The sequence below is a fragment of the Leptodactylus fuscus genome, chromosome 6 (assembly GCF_031893055.1).
Source record: "Leptodactylus fuscus isolate aLepFus1 chromosome 6, aLepFus1.hap2, whole genome shotgun sequence".
NCBI lineage: Eukaryota > Metazoa > Chordata > Amphibia > Anura > Leptodactylidae > Leptodactylus > Leptodactylus fuscus.
Window position 1 is genome coordinate 129,250,021 of NC_134270.1, and position 27,637 is coordinate 129,277,657.

At 42.2% G+C, this 27,637-nt stretch overlaps 1 protein-coding gene across 9 annotated transcripts in view; it reads right to left on the bottom strand.

Moving 5' to 3' along the window:
- Positions 1 to 27,637, bottom strand: part of SRCIN1 (SRC kinase signaling inhibitor 1) — a 304,218-nt gene that overhangs the window by 240,607 nt on the left and 35,974 nt on the right. For 8 of the 9 annotated variants that reach the window (XM_075278229.1, XM_075278227.1, XM_075278234.1 and 5 more), the window contains exon 2: positions 25,499 to 25,546. The exons of the other annotated variant lie outside the window; for it this stretch is intronic. In XM_075278229.1, coding sequence (XP_075134330.1) covers positions 25,499 to 25,546 — 48 coding nt within the window. The remainder of the gene's footprint in view (positions 1 to 25,498; positions 25,547 to 27,637) is intronic. 9 annotated transcript variants of the gene reach the window in all.

Sequence of the window (27,637 nt, forward strand, 5' to 3'; positions counted from 1 at the left end):
GGGCACACTTACCCTAGAAGTATATTCAGACGCTGACATGGGGTCCCTTATCAAGGATACCCCAGTGTACAGTAAGTTGGTCTCATTCGTCACAACTCACAACAACAAAAAATACCCATTGGGTTAATACGTTTTATATACATGGCTACAAACTAGTATGTACGTAGTGCAGAAGAAGACTTTAGATGTGCTATAGTATTTTTGGTTCGGTATCCTATTACTGTTCTGCTGGACAGTGTCAATATGATTGTGGCTCACCCTCTTTATGTCTTAGCCGGCTATACACCTTATATGTATGCCAACCAAACCCCATGGTTTTGGTGGCACAAGCCATCCATACATTGCATATTTGGTTCTTCCAACCTTTCACCCCAATGGCAGTAGTCAGGACAGAAAAGCTGGATTTCAACATGCTGGATCCTTTTATTCTCAGGGAGATAACTTGTGGGTGTTTGACTGCAGCTTTCTCCCTCTATCCATTAGATAAAGATGAATGTCTATAGAAGAACTGGGGGAGAGAGTTGTTAGCTGAGAGAACATTTGGCGACAAGTGTTTCCTATGAATGACCAGGCCTTGGGTTGTGTTCACATAGCATTGGGACTTCCTATCAGGTTTATAGACAGTGGGGAAGGTTTATGATGGCCCTATGCCAGAACACCTTGCATCAATGGTGGGACTATTAAAGGATTATCTTATCTTATTTATACAACACTTCTGAAAGGGGCAAGGTCATGCCGAGCGTGAAGCCATAGCTTGGACAGTGTCATCATTTATGACATAAAACTGACTAAATATTGACTATGGAAAGAATATGCAAATCAGACTTCCATGATGTAATTAGGATGCCAGTGCCTCAAGTATGCACACCAATAGAGGGCGCTGACTGAGAATGTGCAAGTCTGTCTTCCATGATGTAATTAGGATGCCAGTGCCTCAAGTATGCACACCAATAGAGGGCGCTGACTCAGAATGTGCAAGTCTGTCTTCCATTATGTAATTAGGAAGACAGAGTCTCAGTCAAGACATCCAATAGAGGGCGCTCCCTTTAACACCATGCCGACCTTCTCAGAGGCCTTTGTTGGCAATGATGTTGGGATTTTACCAGATACAGTCTCAGCCAAGGACAGCTGTTTCAATGTATTTGCATCTCATCAGCTTGGCGCAGAGAGGACTGATCTGACAGAGGTGAGAGGCTTAGACAGGGTTGAGGGGATATCGTCACTCCATAGGGAGAGAACCACCATTTAGGTGTGTGGAGTCTTATTAAGCCATGAGCGCTCCACTGTGCAAAGGAACGAGGGAAGAATATGCAAATCTGACTTCCATGATGACTAGTCATTCTCCTAATCCCCATCCGATTTTTGCCCCCAATTCTGCATGGATCAGTGGTCACAGTGGTGATGTTCATACCCCTCCATTCATTTCAATATGAGGTCACAGATTGCTGTACATTGGCTATCTATGGCAATCCTAATGAAATGAATGAAGCGGCGTGCGTGTAACCACCATGCGACTGCCACTATTCAGAGCAGGCAACCAAAAAGACCCATTCTGTTTGTTGGGGGCCTGATCAGTTGGATCCCCACCAATCTTATCCCTTGGATAAGAGATGACTTCCCCAGATAGAAATCCACTTTGAGTCATTGGAGTCTACCAGGTAAGATCAGTACATAAGTACTGACGAAGCATTATGGAGTCTATTAGATATAGTAGCTATAGTGCAGATGTAAATAGAAGCTTACCCAATGTAAGCATACAAGAACTATAGAGAAGTATCATGTCTCCCCTGTCTTACATTCACATGGCCCATATTTTCCAGTGTCGGGAATCTGGTGGCCTGAACACGAACCTACCTTACCTTACATGAACGGCCCCGCGAGTTTCCCTAGACTATCAGATCTGTATAGCATGATGATGTGAAGAACTAAGCCTTGAATTAGTGACGCACAGCTTGGGGCCCAAGAACTGCATTTAATATCTGCTTGTATTATAAAATCCAGTTAGGTAATGTCTGTATTAAATCAATACATTTTGGAATTCAGTAGTTCATTTTTTCCTCAATTTACCCAATATGGTTCCCTTCTACCCCTTTCACATTTAATTGCTTCTAACAGAGGAATAATTGACTGCTGACACGTCAGTTCTCCTTTTGTGATAATAACATAAGTACATGGAATTACAGTTCAACAATTTAGGTTATAGTCTTTAGACACAGAACATATTTCTCTTCGGTATATGACAATAAAAACCCTGGTACAGCTCTCTATGCTTGCTCTATTCCTCTTTGTCTACTGGATGTATTTAAGGTAAACGTGTAATAATATGTTCATTAAAGGACATTAGCCTTGTTCTAGGGCCCTGGTAATAGATGTTCTTGCAGTGTATGATTCAGTAGTTCACTATTTAAAAGCAGACCCAACAGCAGACAAGTTCATATGAACTAAAACCATCACTTAAAGTGTTCCTAACCTTTCAAAAACTTTGCATAAATCATTATTGCAGAGTATGTACATGAGAGGTAACATAATTTCTGTCCATTATATGACATCTCCTGCATTTTTAACAGTTTTCCCTCTGCATGTTCGATTTCTAATTTTTAGTTGTCTCAGAACAGATGGATGAAGATTATCTGCTATGATGTCTCCCATAGAGAACACACAGAAAGTAAAGGAGAATCTGCTCATTTAACTCTCTTAGAGAGTCCCTGCATTTTTAGTAGTTTTCCCTCTGCATACTTGATTTCTAATTTTAGTTGTCTCAGAACAGATGGAAGATTAGCTCCTATGATGTCTCTCATAGAGAACACACAGGAAGTAGAGGAGAATCTGCTCATTTGACTCTCTGTGACCTTCTGCCCATCTCAACATAAAATTCAGCAGAGAATTCAGAGTGAATGTTAGCAGGTAAGGGAGAGCAGACTGAGGACAGGTCTCCTGGGGGACCCAAACAACGAGGAACCCGACCACCACAACAGCAGTTACACGCAGACAGTGGCAAACCCCATAGAATATAATGAGGTCTGCCAGGTGTCCACCCTTTTTATACTGAAACCAATGGAGAAAAAAAATTATTCCATACAGGACTTTTCCTTCTGCTGATTTCTGGTAGTTTTTTTTTATGATGGCGCAAATGTGAACTTAGAGTCAAATTAGTGGAGAAAGGAGCATTTTTCTCTTGAAAGATTTATTTCAAAGGTTGTGGAAAATTGGTGACCATTTAAATTGCCTATATTGGTTAAATAGAGACATTACACAGACCCACTTAATAGGTACTCGAGAAGAAAATTGTCACAAACGGTCCACATAATGAGGGTAATGAAGCTGTTAATTTTCAAAAAAAAGGTAATTTTTAAGGTCCTGTTTACATCTGCATCAAAGGAGCAGAACAACGAAAATTATGGCAGTGCAGGATCACCAAATGACCTGACAACGAAAGATTGTGAATGACAATCTGTTTTCCCTTAGCCCAAACAGCAGCACAACTGGGGTAATCCTGCCCCTATGAGCTGTTAGGACAGGTGGAATATTTAATTACCTAACAGCAATTAACCCCTATAAGAGGTCAGAGGACCAACTCCCCTTTGTGTTAGTAGCAAGTAAAGTTTTAGACATCTATTTAACAGAAGTAATATGACATCCAAACAAATAGTACAATTACAGCATAGGGAGGGAGCCTTGTGCTGCTGTTTGGGCTAAGGGAAAACAGATTGTCATTCACAATCTTTCGTTCCCCCTACGCCCAACAGCAGCACAACTGGGGATTTAGCAAGTATCGCTTTCCCTTAGGGCGGGTGATTCTGGCAAGCTGATGCCAATACCGAATGTCCAAATGCTGTGGACTCCCTTGTTCGCCACTCAAGTCTATAATGTTTGGCGAAAGTTAGCTGAGAACTCCAAGAAGCCGCTGCACATATCTGTTCCAAGGAAAGAAAACGTCTCTCGGCCCATGATGTCGCCACTGCTCGGGTGGCATGGGCACGGATAAGGTCTGGTACCGGGAGGTCCTGAGCACGTAGGGAGCAGATAATGGCTTCTCTAATCCATCTTGATAGAGTTGGTTTGGATGCTTTGGTCCCTTTGGTGTGGCCAAACACATTGATCAGCAAATTCTCTGACTTCCGAAAGGACGCAGTCCGCTCTAGATAAATCTGCAATGCTCTCACCAAGTCCAACTTGTGCATCCTTTCCTCCCACTCAGAGGTGGGAGAGGGAAAAAACGCTGGTAAGACGATTGCCTGGTTAACATTCTGAGGCGTGGGTACCTTTGGCAAGAATCCTGGGACAAACCTCAGTTGCACTCTGTCTGGAAAGAAGGTTATAAATGGCTCAGAGGCCGCTAGGGCTTGTAGCTCACCGACCCTCTTGGCGGAGGTTATTGCCAACAGGAAAGTTATCTTGTATGCTAGGTACTTCAAATCCACCTCAGATAGGGGCTCAAAGGGGGGCGCACAGAGCCCTTGCAAAACTGCGGCCAGGTCCCAGATCGGGACCGGTGGCTGCACCTGAGGACGGAGTCTAGTAGCCCCTCTTAAAAATTGCTTAATCAGAGGATCTAGTGCTAGCCGGGTCTCCAGGAGTGCGGACAGAGCTGAGACTTGGACTTTCAAGGTAGCAGGTGCTAGCCCCTTCTCCAGGCCGTCTTGTAGGAACTCCAAGACTGCATTCCTATCAGGGTCGCGCTGGTTACTCGAACACCAGTTCTGAAAGATTCGGGCGACCCTCTGGTAGCTCTGGTTAGTTGACTCTGCTCTTGAGTGCGCCAAAGTTCTTAGCACTCCCTGGGATAATCCTCTTCTGCCAGCTAAAAGGCTGGCTGACCTCCAGGCAGTGAGGTTGCATCTGTTCAGGCCTTGATAGGGCCGGCTGTTCCGGGTTACCAGAGTTTACACTGGTGGAAGCCTCCAGGTGTTCCTCCGTCTCATGAGAGTGAGGACGGTGAACCATGCCCTTTTTAACCAGAATGGCGATTTCCTTGCCAAGTTCCGGTTCTGCCTGCGTTTTGTCAATACCTTCCAAATCCTCAGTTGACGAGGGTAGACGCACTTCCGTCTGATCCTCCCTGGTATTGACAGGGCATACAGCGCTGGAGGATTGTCTTCCCGAACTGGGGAGCGACGTTCCTATATTGCAGCGCCGTTTGAGGTGGCCATCAGATCCACCTCGGGGAGACCTCATCCTTTGATAGGATAGTGGAGAGCATCCTGGTCTGGGGATGACCTGGCTAAGGTCCTCCGCATCTTGGTGAGTCAGTCCCACCGACTGTAACCTGGAATTTGAACCGCTGGCCGCTGGGGAATACATAGATCCAAATAGATGAGGATCCTGGCGTCTGGTGACGTGGAGAGGGTTCTCGTCCTCTGTCCGGGATGACCGTAAACGGCTGTGAACAGGCTGTCCGTCCTGGTTCTTTACTCCCGAATTTGTGGAGTCCACGTCAGAAGCTTCACCTGAGCTCTGGTAATTTCTTGCCAGCTGGGTAAGCGCGTTCTCTTCAGGTAACGCCAGGTGCTCTGTACCAGGGTCTCCCCCAGATGAGCTCCCCTGGACCGGGAGGCATCTGTGGTCAACAGGGTCTAGGTAAACCTGACCGAGGACCTGCCATCGTGAAGATGGGTCTGCCGGGCCAATCATGGCCGGGCACTGATGGTTCACTGGATAGGCTCTTTTAGTCCCTAGGGACAGCGATTCCGGACTCGCAGCTTCTTGACATAGAGAAGGTGCCTCCAGGTAGGAGAGTCCCTGGTGAATCCCCGGAACTGGATTCGATTTGATGGAATCGTGAAAAATCTTAACGGGTCTTCTTTGATCCTGGCTCTGAGAGGCCTTCTGTCCCCCTAAAGGGCTCCCCAGCCCTACTAGGGAGCTGGGGGAAGACCCGTGGATACTACTCCCCTGGAGATAGGGGGGGCTGAAATTCTGCCATCTGGGAGGGTGGAAACTTGAAGACAAGGTTTTCCATCTGGGTGTTCGTCCCATTGATCTAAGGTCCTGGGCCGAGCTATGAGAGATCCTGCGAGTGTACCTGGCCTGAAGGTTCCCTAAGGAAGCCGCATCCCGAGACGGAAGCGGTCTATGTCGAAGATGAACCTGAGTCCTTCGCCCAAGATTCTGGAAACCACGAAGCCTGGAGGGAGATCCTTCTGGACGGGTACTCAAAGATGAAGTTGTTTGGGGCCCTAAAAAGGGCAAGATGTTCTCTCGGCCGGTGGAGCCTAGATGTAGCCAAGGACCCTGGGACCTTTGCGTCGGGGCCCTAGATGGACGGGCCCGCTTTCTCCCAGGATGGCAGACCACTAATGGGTCAGGGATCCTTCTTACGGTCACGGAAAGTACCGCGTCCTCTACCTCGGCCCTGGGGAGCGGAGCGTCCACGCCCCCTGAAACCTCTGGTGGAGGACCCTCGGCCTCGAAAGGCAGTTCTTCTCCTTTCTGGCGGCTGCGGCAGATTTTTAGTTTTAGTGTCCGCCAGATCCTCCATGATTTTGTCCAGGGCTTTGCCAAAGAGCCTACCGGGCTCAAAGGGCAGGGTACAAAGCCCTAGTCTGGAGGAGTTGTCCACCCTCCATGGTTTAACCCACAACGGTCGCCTGGCCACAGTGGTGAGGGCCATAGATTTGGAGGCGAGTCTTAGTTGCGACCTGGAGGATTCAGCCAAGTGGTCCACCAATAAATTAATATCGGACATAGCCGATAGGAGGTCGTCCCGGTGGACCCCCGTGTCTATATCCCTAGCAAGGGAAGATAGTTCGGCCTGTAGGGCAGAGACCACCTCATTAGCCGATATGGCCACGGAGGCCTGCGACGAGGCGACAGAGTATGCCTCAGGGACCCCTCTACGCGGCGGTCCAACGGGTCCTGCAGACTTGAGCCGTCCTCGGCTGGCAGGACTGTGCGGCGGGATAGTTTGGCAACTGCCACGTCTACTTTTGGCGGTGGTCCCCAGGCCCCCTGCTGGGACTCAGATATAGGAAAAAGTGCCCTGAACCTAGCGGAAGGTGTAAATGCTTTCTCGGGACGCCTCCACTCGCCTTCCATTACCTGGACCAGGTCCGCACTAGCTTTAAAGGACTTTGCCCTCCTGCTTGGCCCTTCCCCTGCCTCCCGATCACATGATCTGAGGACTCTGAAAAGTCTACCCATCTTTTCGAGGGGAAACACCTCCTTCTCCACCACCACCGGGTCTTCCTCTGAAGACTCAACCTCCCCGATGTGAAGGCGTTCTAGGGGCGGGAGGGAGGGCTCAGAAGGCTCCAACTGAGGCCTCTTGGCGAGGTGGGAAATGGTCTCATCCACTTTCCTCATGGACTGGGACACGAAGTCCTTAACCCAGGAGACCATCTCTCTGATTGGGGTAGCTTCGGAGGGAGGCGCTCTACATCCCTGGCAGTACCTGTATTCACAGGTGTCAGGGAGGGGGATATTACATCGGGCACAAGACAGATGTCTCCTCTTCGCAGTGGTTTTCCTCCGAGGGAGGGTCGAAGAGGATGAGGAGGACATACTAGGAGGAAAGAAGCAGCATAAAACAGAAAATCCGGACCTCAGCAACAACAGTAGCCACAACAGAGCAGCCCCCCCCCCCCAGCACCACCACCACCAACCTTGATAACACGCAGTTGAACTTCCAGCTCTTGAGCTTCTCCTGAGGCAGCAATGCTTCAGAAGTACCTGCAACCGGAGCGACAGGTACCATACTGTGGTGGAGGGGGGGTTTAAATAGGTCGGCTGGGGGAGGGACAGGGGTGGAGCCACGCCCCCTTCACCTGGGTCCGAGCTCCACCTAATTTCATAACAACTCGCCCCCCCCTTTTCGAGCAAGCGGGGGGGGGAGGGAAGACACACTAACAGCAGTTGCTTACCTGCTGTTCATTGTTTCCTATGATCCTGCGCAGCCTGCCGCAGCACATACCTTAGTCGCGCGGCCTGCGCATGCGTGGTTTCCCCGGAAGCAGTCCCCGGCTCGGACGGAACCTGGGAGCTGAGAAGTAGTTCCCAGCCCCCGCCGGCAGACAAAAGGTTCCTACCTGCCGGAACCTGCAGCGCCCGGACGTCCGCGATGCCGCCTGCAGAGCGGAGGATTAGATACAATGGTCATCACCCAGGATACTGGAAGCAGAAGATCCCGGGGACCATCAGGTGACACCCACTTGCTCCAGCAGGGAACCCGGACCGGCGCAGGTAGAGAGCCACGCAGCAAGGTACAATCTTTAGGGGGGGAGAGGGGACCCCTATAGGAGGCCAAAGCACCTCTCCCCCGTCCACCTGTCCTGTCCCACAGGACAGAAAAAAACACAAAGGGGAGTTGGTCCTCTGACCTCTTATAGGGGTTAATTGCTGTTAGGTAATTAAATATTCCACCTGTCCTAACAGCTCATAGGGGCAGGATTACCCCAGTTGTGCTGCTGTTGGGCGTAGGGGGAAACTGTGTGACTATAATGAGCTCCATTGGGCTACTATCATCTTTACTTTTGGTAGATTGTGAGCCTTATATAGGACTCACACTCTACAGTTTTCCCTTTCAGTATGTCTTTGGAGTATGGGAGGAAATCCATGCAAACACGGGTAGAACAAGCAAACTCCTTGCAGATGTTGTCCTTGGTAGGATTTGAACCCAGGACTCCAGTACTGGAAGGCTGCAATGCTAACCACTGAGCCACCATGTTGCCCCCAATTCTGTCTGGCATTTTCTACCATAGTTTTTAACTTAGATGTGGGCAATGCACAAAAATTATAGAGGAGGAGAGCAGTAAAATACTACTAGGTTATTAGAGAGGAAAAAAGGCCAATGTATACTAGTACAGATCCTAAATTTACTGGGATAAAGTAGTCATGTCTACTGTCCTGTCAGCTCATCTGCCCTGTCTGACAATTTCAGGGCACCTATCCTTAAAATTCCATGTAAGTGTATAAATAGATTGATAAGACGGTGTTGTCTCCTTGTCAATAGAGTACGTCACTGACGGAATAATATCAGTGTTTGGAGACAAGGCCCTTAATTTTTAGTTTAGTTTTTTTTTTTTTTTTTATAAAAACAGACGTCTTAGGAGTATTGACAATTCCTCTTTTAACATAAAACCAAAACTGGACATTGCTTGTCCTTCCATGCACACTCAAATATCCAATGAACCTAATAAAAAGTACATTAGTCAGAATATTGTTATCTCTGACCTCTATCAGTATTGATCTGTCTCTAAGTTTGACCTCATGTTTTATGGGTCTCTACCTCTTGGATGGAGATCAAGAATCGGACAATGGAAACTAGGAAGTAATTAAAACTATGAAAACCGCAAATAAATTCAAGCCCCATAAAGCATCAAGGGAGATGGAAAACATAATATGGAGGGAATGGGCCTACAGTTGGTGTAGAGAGGAATATATGCAAATCTCAGTGGTGTCTACTCTAACATATTATTTAAGAAGCTGTGAGCAAATGTCTGTATTTTGGCAGGACTGTCCCACAAAGTAGGATGTTACACACTTTAATTATTGGTAAGCATGAATCAGCTACTTATGCCTTCCGTCATAAGTCCATGGTGCCAAAAGAATAATTAAATCTATTCTTTTGGCACTGATGCATTTTACAGCAATTTTCAATCAGTTTTCCTGTTTGCAACATACAACAGTTGCCCATTTTCCCTGAGCTTGTGAGATGAAAGTAGCTGCTATGTTATCTCCTATAAACAGCACACAAAGAAGAGGAGACATTACTTATCTAACCACCCTGACACACAATGAGAAAGCGCAGTATCATAGACGACATTATGGAGATGTACTGGCTGGTGTAACTGTAAATCCAGCACTGTGGTGAGATACAACACTCACTAAAAGCTGCAGCCATCTCCCTATGTATTTCTGATCCTGATCCCTCACTGAGTGGAAACTGTCTCATCGTTTCAGACGGATTTTGCAGTGAATTCATGGTGAGTAATCAGTTTTGGAAGAAGGGGGAGAAGAATTTGATAAATTGAGAAAGAGACTTTATATATGACAAAGCTTTTTATACCTACTTCTATAGCTATATCTACTATTGATTCATGCAAAGTTTGTTGAAATGACATTGTCAATTGAAGTATTTTACATGAATCCATGAAGAACTGCTGAGATCTGTTGTCATGATGATGAGAGTATTGATAAAAAAAAATTCCACAATATACATATAGAAAAAGGCATTTTTATAATTTATTGCCTAAAGTAATAATGATGGATGAAGAAAGGCACCAAACCAAGAGGAGGGAAAGTCTAGTTGCCATACAGTGTTATCGACAGCCAACGTCAGGTACATACAGCTATGGTTCAGTATGTATAAAGCTGTCCAGCAAACCATTGCAATAGACATGAAGTAGAAAACCAACATATATACATCTCACATTGCTGCTTTTAATATTCCTCCAGCATGTCTGGGGTGGGTCTTATCTCTCCCCATCACAGACAGACTTGTTTAGTTCTGCCATACTCTGCAAGCCCTGGCCCTGGCCCATTCTGTCATTCCAAAGCACATTTGACGCTGACCCTTCGAATAAATGGGGAAATAATTACAGGGCTGTCATTAAAGAGGCAGAGGGAGATTCAAGCCTAACATCTGTCTGGAAAGGGCATCTAATCCCCCTTCATTTTCTTAGATTTGACAAGCAGAGCGAAAGTCTTGAATTCTCAAGTGGAAAGTTGTGTCATGCAGGCCGTGAGCGCTCAGTAATGGCGCATGCAATCAGAAGGCATTGATCAGGACAGAGCTGCAGAAGCAGCGGGCACCCGCATGGCCATTATTCCTGGCAGAATGCTGCGGCAGGAGGATAATTAGCACAATTATTGCCTGTAGATAAAAATAAATAAACTGTAACCTCCCTCCTTCCCTCCACATCCAGATGGATATTTCTCTTCATATGCAGGAGCACCGAGACAGCTGAGATATGCTAGACCACTGCCAACTTACTTCACTAATTTACTTCTTTATCCAAAAACAGAATTGGCTCCAGCTACTCCTCGAGCGAGGCTATTCTGTGTCCTTATATGTACCCCAAGATATATTGCTCAGTACTTCCCGTCTACAACAAAATTCACCTATCATTACTAACTAAATTACTGTAGAAAGTACACAGGCATGTAAATAGTTAATGAATGCATTTTAATGTAATGCAACAGTGTTGGTATTAGGATTCCATTAAAGGGCTTTGACCGAGAAACAATCGAAAGTCTAGGAACAAATGATTGGGCCCTAATTCAAGATCTGTAATGAGCCCCCCACTTCCTATGTGCTATTTATAATACGGATGTCTTCTTATGGTCTTGGGGCCTTCTATGGCTGCAGGGCCTGTTAGTAATTGCAACTTCAGCACCCCCCTATAGCTAGGTTTACATCTGTGTTGGAATCTCCGTAGGAGACTCTGCCACAGATTCCACTTAAAATTGGTGGATACTGTTTGGAGCCCCATAGGGTTGGCAGGTTTTCGCAGGTAACTGTTTTTTAAGTGGACAGGGTCTCCATCTCCAAGGCCCCCTTGCGGATATAGAATTGAAGGCTAGTGTGAACCTAGTGTAACTTGGGCAATAAGTCAACCATCACAACATCTTATGGCAGAGAGTTCCATAGTCTCACTGGTCTTACAGTAAAGAATCTCCACCTATAATGAAGTTGAGTTATTTCTCATAGAGTCTTCTTCCTTGTCATGGTTACAGGCCTAGGTGTCAAAAGATATTAGATAGATCCCTGTTCTGTTCATTCATATGTTTGCACTATGTATGCAGTGTTAAATATTATATATTTACAATATTCTCTAGCAGACATGGGGTTAACACTCTACTGACATCATAGTCTTATATTCTTGGAACATGGGTGCGGTTAGAGTACACTATTTTAGAAATCTCCTTACATAGCTACAAGATGGAAGGTAACACCCACTCTCATGAATATAAATGAGTAAGAAATACACATGTCTGGGTCTGTCTTTGGGAAGACCAGGGGAAGACCAGGAGGTCTCTTTGGGAACACCAGGGTGGGTGGTCCAGGCAGATGGACATCCATGGACGTCGTAACCAACCCAAGTCCACCAACCAGATGACAAGCATGAACCAAGCTGTAACTACAAGATATCCAGATGATTTAACTTCTCTGAAGATGTAAGCTATTGACAATTGACTGATATTTGTGTTATTTGGACATTTTCCCTGTTCCTGTGTTTTCCTTCAAGATATTAATAAACCTCTACACTGTTTTATAACAAGCTGACTTCTTCCTATCGTGGATAAGGCCTACAACACGTGACACAAGTCTATCCCACAATTTCAAGGCCAGGTACGGATATTTAACAGTGGACACAAGTCTCACCGGCAAATACAAGATATTTAACAGTGGCGAGCCAGCACGGTCGGTTTTTTCCTGTTTTTCTTGTTCCGTTCACTTGCAATTAAGGGGGAAGAGAGGAGTATTTTGCAAGTTGTATGAATTGCAAGATTCAGGAAGACTTCGAAAAAGAACTTATATTGGTGAGATACAGATGACTGTTGCACGTGTTATATGATACGGAAGCCTGTGTGAGGAAAGCCTGTGAGGAAATACAGAAGGACCACAAGTGCCAGACGTACTGAGACGTTCTGTTGACAGGGACCAACTGTTCCAAGGATAAGCTGAAGGTGAAGCTTTCTACAGTGGTGAGTAAAGATTTTACTTTTAAAGTATGGAAAAATTAGAGTCGTTGTCTAAAAAGTGTAACGTTGAGTTTAAAATTGTGTCTAGTGACAATTTAGCGAGTATATGGCAAGATTTGTATACACAATGTGAGCAGGCAAATTCTAAGATTGAAAATAGAATTTGTTCTACAAAAGAGAAGCAGGTATTTAGGAATATTGCTTCTTTGGTAAAGATTTTTAATGACGTGGTAACAGAGAAGAAATTAAGCAATAGTATGCATAAATCTGTTCAGACAGATAATGAGAAATCTCAATATGTTGACAAAGAGCACCACGTGGCATTAATGGCCATAGATGGTGAGGAACAAATGATACAAGAAACTGAATTGAAATTAAAATCTCAGGAATATTTGATCAGTCTGAGTAAAGCCATTCCCACATATGATGTAAAGATCCATGTGTGTAGAAACTCAGAAATTTTTGAAAGCCATGCAGAGAAATTTGATCTAAATATTGAACAGAGAAATAAACTGTTTAAATTATGGCTTCCTATTGATTTTACAGAACGTTTGTCTGCAAAAATGTCTTATGATAATGAGTCAAATGAATGGTTAAAAGACAGTGATGTGGAGAGATTAAAGAAATTAATCTGGTGCACTAGAGGTGACAGCATGCCAACACCTGACATACTGAATGAGATAAAGATTGGCAGAAAAGAATGTACATATGCATTCATGTCTAAATTTGAAAGGACATACAAAACTGTCATTCAAAAGGTGAACTCTTCATCTATGGTGAAAAGTTTTGTTAAAAAGTTCAAATTCTTGGATGCAGTCACCCTTGCCAGTGCCTCAGATAAAAAGTCTTTATTTGAAGCTGCTAGTTTATTGGACATGGCCAGAACACATGAGAGACAAATGGCAAAAGTAAACCGAGTATGTCCAAAGCAAAAAGCAAAGCCTATTAAGAGACATCTGTCAAATCAGGTTGTAGTATCCCCTATTTGTAGGAGGGAAAGTGACAAAATCTATGAGAAACGTAGGAAATTACATGTTGCATATAAACCATATGCCATGCAAGAAAATCCACAAATTGAAATTCCATTATTAACTGAAATTAAAGAATTGCAGCCAACCAAATCTATTGAGTATCTGCAAAGGAATGTATCTGGGAAGGGACCAGTTGTCTCCAAAATGTCAGATCTTCCCAGTAACCAAGAGGAATTTGAGCTACCTAATATTTTTAGGAAAAGGGCAAGCTTGGCATTCTCTAATGACCTGGTGGAGTTATTGTGGGATGTGATTGACAGGAAGGTCAGGGGTCGAGTTTAAAAGTATCTCTGAAGGAATGACTGTCTATTGAGTATTTACTTATGTATTATTTGACTATGTAAAGAGAAATCCCATTTATATGAGGAGAAGTCCAATGATCAGATATAACCCACATGATTATGTGATAATGTTTGCAAAATAATCCTAATTATGCTATTGTGAATAATACTATGGATCATATTATTATATATATACACACACATATAGGAGGAGAGCCTGATGTGTGGTGACAGATTTTTGTCATAGTCCACTCTCTGGATGCAGAGAGAGGAGGAACATGTTATGTACATTATATGAATATGATCAAATAGTACTAGGGATCCATAAAGTTATTAAATTTTCCATTGGTTAAAATCATTATTGTATTAATTTGGTTTTTGCTAAAGTTTATCTATTTTTTCTCTTCAGATATAGATATATGGAAAAATGGATCAGTTCAATCAGTGATGTCCATTCATTCATCATTCTTTCCTTATAGCCAAAAGAATACATGGAGTGTCTAACTATTAATGAGTAAACTAATTTCACATGGTGTGACTAATAACAATGCATGATAAAGTGATATAAGTCCTAACTTACCTTAAGCATGTTTTTCAATAGTTTCATGTAAAGTCCATGTTTTTAGGATTTTCAAGTTATAATCCATGTTGTGTATGGAGGCATGCAACTAGGCATGGAGCTCTTACTTATTGTGAGTAAATGTCCGTTCATGTGGTCAGTTGATTGACAGCAACACATTGTGACCTGTGACCCTGATGGGCTGGTCAGTATAAGTGCTAAGTGTTATGTGTCGACTGGTGTATACAACAGATCTGTGACATCACAAATAGGCCTAAGAAAATCAGGATGCATCCAACAAGGAAAAAGAGACATCTATCCAGCAAAGACATCTATTTCTATTTTCTATTTTTTATCTTATGTGATCCTCTATATTAAATTGGGAAATCAGCAAATATATTTGAAATCCATCAAAAGGAACCTCATATGTTTATACCTACAGGAAAACCAAGTGTTTAAGTCACATGAGCTGAGGAAAGGTGACAGATGCAGTAGGGTGAAGGTTATTTTAGTTTGTGAATATTTTGTAGCAAAAGAAGAAGCTTTTGACTAAGATACAGATAGCTCTTCAATATATTTGTTCAAACCTAACAAAGAATAAAGGTTTATTGTGGTAATTGGATCATGGGATAATAAATATATTAGTTATGGTGGGAAAATCTAGTTAGCTATAGCCAGTATTGTATTATTGTTTTATTGTATTATTATTGATTATGTATTCTTACATGTATGCACACACTTGCATACACTTACACACATCAACATCTACAAACATTGGGAAAACAAACATTGGGAAAACAAACATTGGGAAAACATAAGTGTCTTATATGCAAATAAGATAAGCTAATCATCTTCATGAAAGGAGAAGTATAATATCATCAAAGGATATGGGATATCAAGAGAGATAGTCTCTGGTTTATTCTTTAAACTTCTGATTATAGGATGTGACATATTTTGAAATGTTTATGTTTTATATACTTATTTCATATATATGGTATTCATATACAGCCAGTACACAAGAATATATACAGTTAAGTGTAAGACAGAGTCAAGTGTCTTAAGTCTTGTCTCTATTCTTGGTATTGGAGGTACCTGAAAGGTGAAAAAGGTCACAGGAGTCTGTGAAGAGACGAGGTGTTAAGAGGAAACTTTAGGCACATACGTTTTATGAATAAAGGGTTAATATTGTGTCTCAGATAAAGAACACAATGATATTTAATAAAGTAATGTTCAAAATAAAATTATTTCTTATTAAAAAAGGTAAATAAAGTGACTAAACTTTAGGAAAATGTATGATTAAGTATGATAACACATTCATATAGGAACATATGTTTAGTATAATTGGTGAAAAGTTCTAACTAAAGAATAAATATTGTGATTGTCTATAGAATGGTAATTAATAATCACATTATATGTCAAAGTCATGTTGCAATTTGTCATCACAAGTAAAGTACACATATATATTCATGCATATAGATATAAAGATATATGTTGATATATGATGTTTACATAGATAATTGTATCCAAAGTACTATTATCTGATTATCTGATAGTTTGATAAATGTATTGAATATCAATATTTTACAAGTCGAATATAAATATTGATACAATATAAAGAGAAGTATGATATATAAATGAATGGTATGGTACACTGTGATATTATAGTTTAGTAAATTGCCTAATTTGGCTTAGTTATTAGGGAAAGAAAACTTATCTTCAATCAAGTCCAAGATTATGATAAAGTTTGATATCAAATGTTAATAAAAAGACTTTAACAGTTACAAGAAGAAGATGTGCGGGAAAAGACAAAATCTGAAGGTATGATGCTATATGCTTAAGCTTATGCCAAGGACTGTGTTTAAAAATTATTACTGGAGGTTGGAACCTTTGATCAGCTGATGATTGGACAAATATAAAGACGTCCTCATCAATGTTTGGTGGAATCTTCTCTATTTCAAGACTTCAAGTTGTTTGGTGAGCAAAAGGGTTGTGAATGATAAAACCCGAACACAGATATTGTGTATCCAAGAGACTGAGATTCCAGGACTGAACCTTACTGACAAGCAGCAGGGATGATGTCAGAATTCACACTTGCCTTGCTTTTGCAGTATTGCTCCAGAAGTGTCACATGATTCTACAGTGACAGGTGGTCAAGGTAATTACAGAAGGAAAAACTCCACTACAGTCTATGTTTTGGTAAAGTGAAACATAACATATGGACTTTGTTGATACTATGAACTTTAATGGACAATGTTATAATATCTGCACAATATGGAGGAAATCTATAAAGGACTTTAAGTCAAGAACTACATTTGTGGTAATAAGCCTTCTATTATGATGGAAGAAGATGACCAGAAGACCAGACGATGAAAGAAGAGCCTTCATCAGGTGTAGGTTAGATAGTGGATCAAATTGTTTACATCTTTGATCACAGTTTACCATAACATACCATAACATTTATTAATGACAAAATTTATTGCAAATTGATGAAATTATTGTTACATGGACAATCAATGAAAATTAAGTTCCAGTATTCAGCAAAGAAGAAAGAAGATATCATCTAATTGTATGAATATTGTCGTATGGTATATCTTGAGAGTTCAAACAGATATTTCACTCTCAAAAGGGGGAAATGTTAAATATTATATATTTACAATATTCTCTAGCAGACATGGGGTTAACACTCTACTGACATCATAGTCTTATATTCTTGGAACATGGGTGCGGTTAGAGTACACTATTTTAGAAATCTCCTTACATAGCTACAAGATGGAAGGTAACACCCACTCTCATGAATATAAATGAGTAAGAAATACACATGTCTGGGTCTGTCTTTGGGAAGACCAGGGGAAGACCAGGAGGTCTCTTTGGGAACACCAGGGTGGGTGGTCCAGGCAGATGGACATCCATGGACGTCGTAACCAACCCAAGTCCACCAACCAGATGACAAGCATGAACCAAGCTGTAACTACAAGATATCCAGATGATTTAACTTCTCTGAAGATGTAAGCTATTGACAATTGACTGATATTTGTGTTATTTGGACATTTTCCCTGTTCCTGTGTTTTCCTTCAAGATATTAATAAACCTCTACACTGATTTATAACAAGCTGACTTCTTCCTATCGTGGATAAGGCCTACAACACGTGACACAAGTCTATCCCACAATTTCAAGGCCAGGTACGGATATTTAACAGTGGACACAAGTCTCACCGGCAAATACAAGATATTTAACATGCAGTAAAATCAGACATGTATGCCAGCAAACTGGTACAAATGCTAATAAATCTGACAGCGGGGTGTCCCATCCATTCCGTCCCCTTTCAGGAAAATTGCAACATAAAAGAGAAATAAGTAATCATTTTTGCACAAAAATGTGCAACTTTCTTATTCCTTGTAGACCAGAAAATTGACATGCAAGACATAATAAATTCTCTCTATATATTCTTATTATGAACATCCATAGAATATATATAATATCATGGGATACATTTGATGTAGCGTTTGATTTTATGTATCATGGTAACAGTTGCCTGGCACTAAGGGCCCGTTCACGTGACGTTTTGATCATCAGTATAACTGATATAAGAAACCGATGCCAAAAACGGAAGGAAACGGATGATAAGCATCAGGATCATTTTTTGTAGAACAGAAATTTAGGACAAACCACACTTTTGGGGGGGGGGGGTTTAGATTTTTTTTATCCATAATAATGATAAGTTAAACTGATAATCAAAATGTGATGTGAATGGGCCCAAATAATTTTTGTTTACTTACCTGGACTCATCATGAGAAACAAAACCCATAGCAAAAATATGCAAGTAAGGCCTGGTTCACATCTGCGTTCAGTATTCCGTTTGGGAATCCGCTTGGAGACCCCCTGAACGGAATACTGAACGCATTAAAAAACGGTAAGCAATGAAAGCACATGGACCCCATAGACTCTAATGGGGTCCGTGTGTTTTATGCGTGGTGTCCACACGAATCATGCGGAGAGAAAAGGACCCGTGTGGTTTCATTGGTCACCCTTTTTAAAGCGTTCGGTATTCTGTTCAGAGGGTCCTCAAGTGGACTCCACGAACGGAATACTGAATGCTGATGTGAACCAGGCCTAACTCATTACAGTTCCTAGATCATGGGTTAATGTTGCAAAACCTTCATAAACATGACAGAACAACAAACAATTAAAACATCAGGCCCTTAAAACCACGTTTTTTCAGCACTTTTTTTCTGCACCGTGTAAATTTCATCTTAAAAGTTCATTTACAACTTTGTAATAGTGTAACCCAACATTCAAAAGTAAACTCGTCCATATGTGTGCCAGATTTTCCGGCCTGAGCAGTATGCTGGGAGCAGGACTCCAGGCTATACAGTTATCTATGCTGCAAGGAGTCCCTGTCTCCCAGCGACATAGTGTCCCATTCTATCTATCTGTATGAGACAGTATGTCACTGGGGTGGAAGGGGCTCTTACCATCATGCATAACTATGATGCTGGGGTAAACCCAACCAACGCACAGACTGGAACTTGGTCATGTGAATGCGGACTAACACTGGTATTTGCAATAATATACCACAATGGCAGCAGTGTATGAATAGTATACTAGGTATAAGAAATTACTGTATTAATTAAGTAAGTAAAGTAAATGAATTAAGAAATGACTGTAAATGTAATATTTTGCTAGATAATATGAATGTTTTGCTAATTTGCAGTTCTATTCTTAACCACCAGAGGATGCACATGTCCAGTTTTACTGAGATCAGATAACATCAAGGGCACTCACATTGACTTATGCAAAACTATATTGTCTTGTGATGTTCATTGCATGTGAAAGGAGCGCAGAATTTAATGAAATGTTATTCTGCCCCAGACTGGGCTATCTGTGAGGAGAGTGATTCCTGGCACCCATTCCTGCCATAATTAGAAGATCCTAATCCAGGAAGGATATGTACTTTTCCCTGCATGTGGCTGAAGAAACCCTCTTTCTCACCAGCCATGGTTCTTGGGTCTGATGAAATGTTAAAGACTCTCGTTTGTTTTACACAATTACCCTTTCTTCCTCTCCAGGCATCTGCCAAGGTTCTGCGCACACTAAATACAGGCAGAATCTAGTTTACCCTGGAGGGATCCTCCTTCCAAAATAAGAACAAAAAATGTAATAAAATAGACCAAACAATGCAGCTTTTAATTAACGATATAATTAGGATGTCTTGGTGATAACATTAAATCATAATCGCCTATCGTCACTAGGAAATGAAGAAATATTGAGAATCGATGAAAGGGAGATGTTACCATTATCACTGACAAGCCATTATTAAGCATGCATGCAAGAAGCCTAAAGAGGAAGATGGCTGCATACACTGGACTCACACATCAGTATAGTAGTGTGCTACACTACTGCTACACATTGAGGCGCAACTATAGCCCTCAACACTATGTACCATTATATAATACAGGTGTGGCGGGGGGCATTTGACCCTCTTTAGGCACCTACAGGGCTGGATTGGAACTAAAAATGAGTAATGGCACAGGCTGTGTGTGAGCAAGAGGTGGGAATAGGGGTTCAGGCTCTGGGGAGGCACTGTGAGCACATAATACTATGTGGGGGCCACTGGTGAGCACATAATACTGTGTGGGGGCCACTGGTGAGCATATAAAGCTTTGAGGGGGCCACTGTGGAGCATATAATACTGTGTGGGGGCCACTGGTGAGCACATAATACCATGTGGGGGCCACTGTGGAGCATATAATACTGTTTGAGGGCCACAGTGGAGTACATAATGCTGTTTGGGGGCCATTGTGGTGCAATTAATACTGTTTGGGGCCCACTATGGAGTATGTAATACTGTTTGGGGCCCACTGTGGAGCATGCAATATTGTTTGGGGGCCATTGTGGAGCATGCAATACTGTGTGGGGTCCACTGTGGAGCACATACTACTGTGTGTTAAAGGGAATACTGTCTGTGTTGTAAATGACCACTTCAAAATAACCCACCATGGAATTAGCAAGTGTCAGTCTATTAGGGTTAATAGGAATAGAGGCTTTGTAACATTACATTTATTCACCATGTGACTTGTATGCAGCTCAGCCTAATACTTGTGCATGGGCTCAGTAAAATCAACTTTCTAGTGTGTACTAGAATGTATAGAGGCAGAGCTAATTGATTTCATTATCCCAATTACTAGTGGTGGATTACTAGAGACATAAGGGGGTGTGTGATGTTGCAGAGGAAGGGGCCATATCCTGTTCTTGCACAGGGTCCCTCTGCTGTCTTTGTCTGTCCCTGCACCTTTTGCTTGAGAAAGGCTCTGATTATGCGACAAAAAGAATTATAATCTAATTACTATGTACAGTCAAACAATAATGTTAAACATTAAAATCACAGTAGAGCGACACAACTGACATTGGAAAAAGTGGCTAGACTGAAGTGTGTGACATAGAGTTTCATCACCCTTGAGCTGATGGACTGGTGTCACTACACAAGGACATTAATCTTGCCATCACAGCTTTACTGGGTCAGCAGCCCTGAGGAAGCTGGAAGAAAGATAAGCTACATTATGATGACAAGCAGCAGTTTCCTAGCCAGGTGACATCTACCAAGAGCTGGGCTCTCAGCGTGCCCTACAAAGGACACCGAGCAGGAGGCTGCCATGCAGAACCAAGCTGAGTAGTACTGTACGTCTCTATTAAATTCATTCCCAAGTCTAAGGTGGAGTATAAGAAAAGGCCTAGAACAACCTTGAGTGTCAGTGTAAAAAGGCAAAATAAGCTTTAAGAAGAGACAGCAGGACAGCCTGACATATAACATTTATTGTTAGAGTTGTCTTCTATTCATGTATAATCATAAAGACAGTATGCCCCCTCATTTAAAATGAGTCTATATGTAGGGTAATGTTATTGAGTAATTTATTGACAGCTTTATTGTGAAGTTATATGCTCCCCTCTGGAGCGCTGGACATTTATCTGATTCTCTGATACAGTGTTCCTTGTAGTGAGGAAACACAAGCATTGAATTGATAGTTTATGCTCTTCTTCAAATAGCAAATTAAGGGTGCATTCACACTGAGTAAACGCTAGCTTATTTTGTAGAGTAAAATTACACTTGTAAATTTTGCTATCCCATTGACTTCAATGATATTTTTTTACAAGTGTAAAAATACGCCTGTAAAAAATACGCCTGTAAAAAATACGCCTGTAAAAATACGCCTGTAAAATGTCATTGAAGTCAATGGGATAGCAAAATTTACAAGTGTAATTTTACTCTACAAAATAAGCTAGCGTTTACTCAGTGTGAATGCACCCTAAGGGGGCATTCACACGGAGTAACGCCAGGCGTGTATCACAGCCGTACACGCCGGCGTTACGGCAGACTGCCGAACACTTCCCATTCACTTCAATGGGAGCGCTCGTAACAGCGGCGTTTACGAGCGCTCCCATTGAAGTGAATGGGAAGTGTTCGGCAGTCTGCCGTAACGCCGGCGTGTACGGCTGTGATACACGCCCGGCGTTACTCCGTGTGAATGCCCCCTAAGGGAATTTGCTATCCCATGTACGCATAGGGTAAACCTCAATTATTAAATGGTCAGAGCTGCTTAATAATTCAGGTGCAGTTAGGGCCCATGGGGAAATGGATTAAAACTGGCATACAGAATGACAGTCTAAATAAATTTTGCCTCACTGTGTACAACAGAGATACGAAGAGGAGATCAGTGCTCTGGAAAGAAGCAAATAACTTTGCAATAAAACTGTCAGTAATTGTTGCACTATACAGGCAAATATCTTGATGTAGACAATTCACAGTTACACAATGTCATCTTTAATGGGACTGTTTGAGACCACGTGTTACCTACTTCCGGGTTGGGTTCTGTCAGGGGCTTTTAGGCCATGAATCTGGCACAATACTGCACGCCTTACATCTAAACAATGTGCATTAGTTTTTTAACAGCCGTCACACGGTAGCCAATTCACTGTATGCCAACGGGGGCTATTCAATAGACTGTCCAAAAAATAGGTCATGTCCTATTTTTGTCCATTTTCACAAATCCTTCTATACACTACGTAGGACGGATCCATGAAGATGGTTGCCCCTCAGGTGCAAAACGGGCATGAAAAAACCATAGTCATGTGAATCTAGTCTTAGTCTTTATATTATATACAAGTATATACAAGTTAGCTGGTGTTCCAAAAAAAAACCAAAATAGCTCCAGCGACTTCCCTCATAGGTTCATGGTTGGTAAGGTGCGCACATATTCTGCTTCCCACACTTTATGCAACATAGACATTAGAGGAAAATTAATTACACAGGCCACAGACCCGCGCAGTCGCTCCAAAGACTACTGAGAAAGGTTAACTCCTTGGCTGCTAGGTCAGGCTCAAGCTGCGAAAGCTTTACATAAAAGGTAAGTAACGGAGCAGCAGAAACAGCAAGAAAGGAGAAGTGCTCTTCTATTCCTTCTTGCAAGCAGAATGTGCTGTGATCCTTCTCAGCGGTTTGTCTTCATTTTGTAAGACAGCCATTTCAGGAGAGAAGCACTGTGCCCTTGAACGTCCTTCAGTGTGTGCGTACTGCACAGTGTGCACTGTGGTCCCGGAGTACCACTGAATTGTGCATGGTAGGGGGCTTACTGCCACCAGACAATTACCACAGTGTGAACATCATGTCTCACTATTGTGTTACACGGATCCAGAATGAAGATGAACACAGTTAATCTCAAGCACTGTGTGGGCTACAGAGAGTTCAAGCCGTGAATATTTGTGCTATATAGGCCCTACATAGGGATGTACAACATAGGCTGCCATTATGTATAATATACACTGGAGTTATGTAGGTCATTTTGCAAATTTGCAATTTTGTCAGTTTGACCTTATTAAAAAAACATGATATGCCAGTTATAGAAAATACTGTACTTGTAATCTCTTATTTTTACAAACATTTTTTAGATGGTGGATAACCCCCTTTAAGCTATTATGTACTCAAGGATCACAATACCAGGTTCTGGGGATATTATCACTCCTTAAGGAGAGATCTCCTTATGGAGACTTACAAAAGCCCTTTTCGCTCCACTGGGGATTATTGGAAAAATATGCAAATCTGTTTTTCAATATGTAAATAGGAAAACGGTGCCTCTGCTTGCTGCCCTCTAGGGGCTGCCCGCTTAAACATCATGCCCGACTTTTTCAACAAGCCTTAATGCTTTGATGCGGGTTTTAGCCAAATATACTGGGATACTGATTTGGCTAAAACCCGCATCATAGCATTAAGGCTTGATGACTAAGTCGGGCATGATGTTTAAGGGGGCTGCCACTAGAGGTCAGCAAGCAGAGGCACTGTTTTCTGGTTTACATCTTGGAAAACAGATTTGCATATTTTTCCCATAATCCCCCAGTGGAGCGAAAAGGGCTTTTGTAAGTCACCATACGCCTGTGAAGGTGATCTCTCCTTAAGGAGTGATAATATCCCCAGAACCTGGTATTGTGATCTTTGAGTACATAATAATTCTATGATAGTTTTTGACGCAGTAGGATATCGAGATATCGAGACGCGTGTTTCTTGCATCAAAGGGCCGTGCACCACAAACCACAATATGTACCTTGCTCATCACATTGTGTGAATGTCGGCAGAACAAGGAGGGGAACAAGACAGGCTGAGGGGAATGTCTAGGCCCAACTGTTTTATTATAACTCACCCTAGTTTTCTGGTGCAAGATAGAATGGAAATACAGCTCCTACCTGATGTAAATTATATTCTGACACCGGGACTTTCAACAGAGTAATGAAGAGGCCACAGTCTCTTCATAAATCTCCAGTTCCCTGCACCAGTCGGGCCTTTTATTAAGACTGGCGTACGATACACCAGTCTTAGTAAATTTGTCCCTCTGCTTTCAATTAAATTACATCTCTTATTTATTTTGAATGATTGAGTGAGTCTTAGGACACATGCATGCTTCTGGATCAATTCCAAGTTAAGGGGGTTTCTCTGGCCAAGAATATCCTAAGGATAGTTCATCAATATCAGATCAATGTGAATAAGAAGAGCCATTGATCAGCCCTCTTCAGCAGCTGATACTCAGAGGATGGAGAAGGAAGAAGGCAGCAATGTTACTTGTATAGGTTCCAGACCAGCAGATCAATTAACATTTACTTGAATAGGAACTAAGCTGCAGTGACAGAACAGAGCTGTCTGCTTCCTGCTCCATTCTCTGTGTATCAGCTGCTCATCGATGGGGTTGCCGAATGTTGGACACAGACTGATCTGGCAATGATAAACTATCCTTACAAAGGGTCATCAATATTTTTAACCCAGTATGCCCTCCTAAAAAGAATATCTATAGAAGACAATGAGGCTCCACTGTACCTATGCATCTCTCTGATATTATCCATGCCATCCATGTGCTGGTTGTTTTCCTCAGACTCAGAGACATACAAAAGTTGATCTGTTTTACATGGACATGAAAAATGGATCCACCACAGACAGCAAAGGACCCAAAAATGGGCAGAGTCACGTCCTGTTCATGATTAATGGAATGAATATAGTCTACATCGCAACGTACAGACGCTCCATATAGGTAAGAGGCACCATATAAGCAAGTAGAGGGTCTACCGCATGGAGATGCAAAAACATTGTGTTTCTCTGTATAACCTTCATACACATGAAGCTTACAGGATTTTGTCTGTCTCTGAATGTGATATAAAACTGGCGCTACAGTGCAAGCTTTTATCTATCACTTTTACCAGAAGTAAGTGAGAGATAAGATGACAGCGTAGTCACATGTCAAGATGTAACAGAAGCTAAAAAATAATGTATTCTAATAGGGTTAGACAGAAATGGACCTTGTCATGAATATTCATAAGTGTACACTGTGTGAAGACAGACATAACATTAAGGAGATCTGCAATACCAGTTAAAGAAAAGAGTTGACACATAGCAAAAAATGCTCCTATTATATAGGTCTAAAATGACTAAAGACACAGAAATTCACATTACCATGTATGGCTAGGTTTGCATCTCCTCTGGACACTCGGTTTTTCTGTTCTGTAATAGGAATAGAAAAACAGAATGTATATGACAAACACCGACAGAGCCCAACAGATCTTATTGACTATAATGGGTCCAAACCTGAAACCAGAACATTGGAGTAGATTTCAACAATACAAAACATTGGTAAGTCAATTATATAACATTTTATACAGAATAGAACATCTTTGTGCCACTGGACAACATTTCTTTTAAGGGTACTATCTGCTTAGAGCGCTCAATCTTAGTTAAAAGGGGCCCCTAACAAACTGGCGCAACTTGAGGCTCCATGCAGTAATGCAAAATCTGTAATCTACCTTCTGCTATGGACATTTGGGGACCCCACAGGTTCCAAAGCTTGGTATCGAGTGCTACCTATGCCCCCTTATAGCTACACCACTGAGCTGGACACAGCTTATCTCAGCTCCACTGCAAATAGCTGTAAACTGCGGAGGAGCCCAGCAAAAAGAATTCAATGAAACATTACATGGTACCCATTAAAATCAATAAAATTCATGGACATGCTGAATATTGAAGTAGTGCTAATATTGCATACCCTGCTGAATATTGCAAAGATTTGAACAGGAACTTTTGGGAGAGCGGCATGTGAAGTGTGCCAAGCAAATTTTCGGGCTGGTTACAGCCAATTTTGGAAATACTACAACCCTTTTGGGGTGTAGCACTCCCCCTTTTGTGACATAAACATGAAAATGTGCCAGCAACACCCCTGTTCGTGATGTGATTGATACATAATGTGCCCGCGTCATTAATAGGATAATTTAGAGGGCTGGGAGATTTGCAAAATCAGGAACTTTCCGGATATTCCAGGAAAAATGGCAGGTATGTAATATTGGCAATAGACATATACAGTGTATGTGTGTCTCAAGATGTAACAGCAAACCCATTGGTTAGCTGCCAAATGGCCCAGAGATTCGGACTACAAACCTGATCTGAGCTGGTACATGGTCAAGCAGATGGCTATAATGAGAAATGAAGTAGTAATTTAATTCTCCACTTAGGAGCTATGGCTGACCGTACAAGAATGTGTGCACACAAAGGCACAGGGAGGGGAGTATATCAATACTGGCACCTAGTATGCCAGTCTTTATTTATGATGAGGCACACACGTGTGGTCGTATGCCAACCCATAGCTGGTGTAGATTTCAGGCACCCTTAAGGAGAGCAAACTGGGGTAAATCAGGAATCTGATGGCGCTGGAAGCCCTGCCCTTTCTGAAAAGTAATGAGCATGGCATAAAAAAGAAAAAGTCACAATGTTTTATGCAAATCCCTCAATTGTGCAAAAAATAATAACTTTATTATGCCTTGCATGCCAAAAACCTGGATTATAAGGCCTGATAAACTTCCCCCATGGGGTTTGATTTGGAGTGAATGCTTTGACATTTATGCAGATAACGTCCGTATAATGTGCATGTTCTGATGTCAGATTGTGCCAATTATCCAGAAGTGGGTAGTGTTACATATGCAATCTGTCATGGATTGTTTCTCATTTTGACAATTTCACTTCCTGACCCAATGTCAATAGCAAACGAAGAAGAAATTAAAGTCCTGTCCATGGTTGTTCACATGTGGCATGAAACTAAGATGGGGGATGAAAACCCCATCACCAACAGAGGAGAGAGAGAATTGTGGCTGGCACCTAAAGAGCACTGAGGCTGGGAACAGAATGGCAAAGTGGGTGTGAAAGGGAAAGCAAAACTAAGCAAAATAATAGGTGTCATAAGCTTAGACTAGACAGTAAAAGTGCGCCACATTTATTATTCAGAATCTGTAGGTAGTTTAGTCAACGTTTTGGCTAAATATTAGATAAGATTAGCAAACCCGTCCCATCATATGCATATGGCAGAAAGCTATGTGTTCATGTATATGCACATAGGCATACATCCTGGTAGTGTTGAACACGTGTACGCTCTCATATCTCCCACCTTTCCCAGAAATATTGAGAGTATTCTCCTGGCTCCTGACTGCGATACTCATTATCCCCATTGAGCAATGCTGTGTGGAGCTGCCAGCAGCATGCTGAGAGTCTTTGTCAGCTCTGGACCGAGGCCTGCAGAATCTGCACAAAGGATATTGAATGTCCACTTGT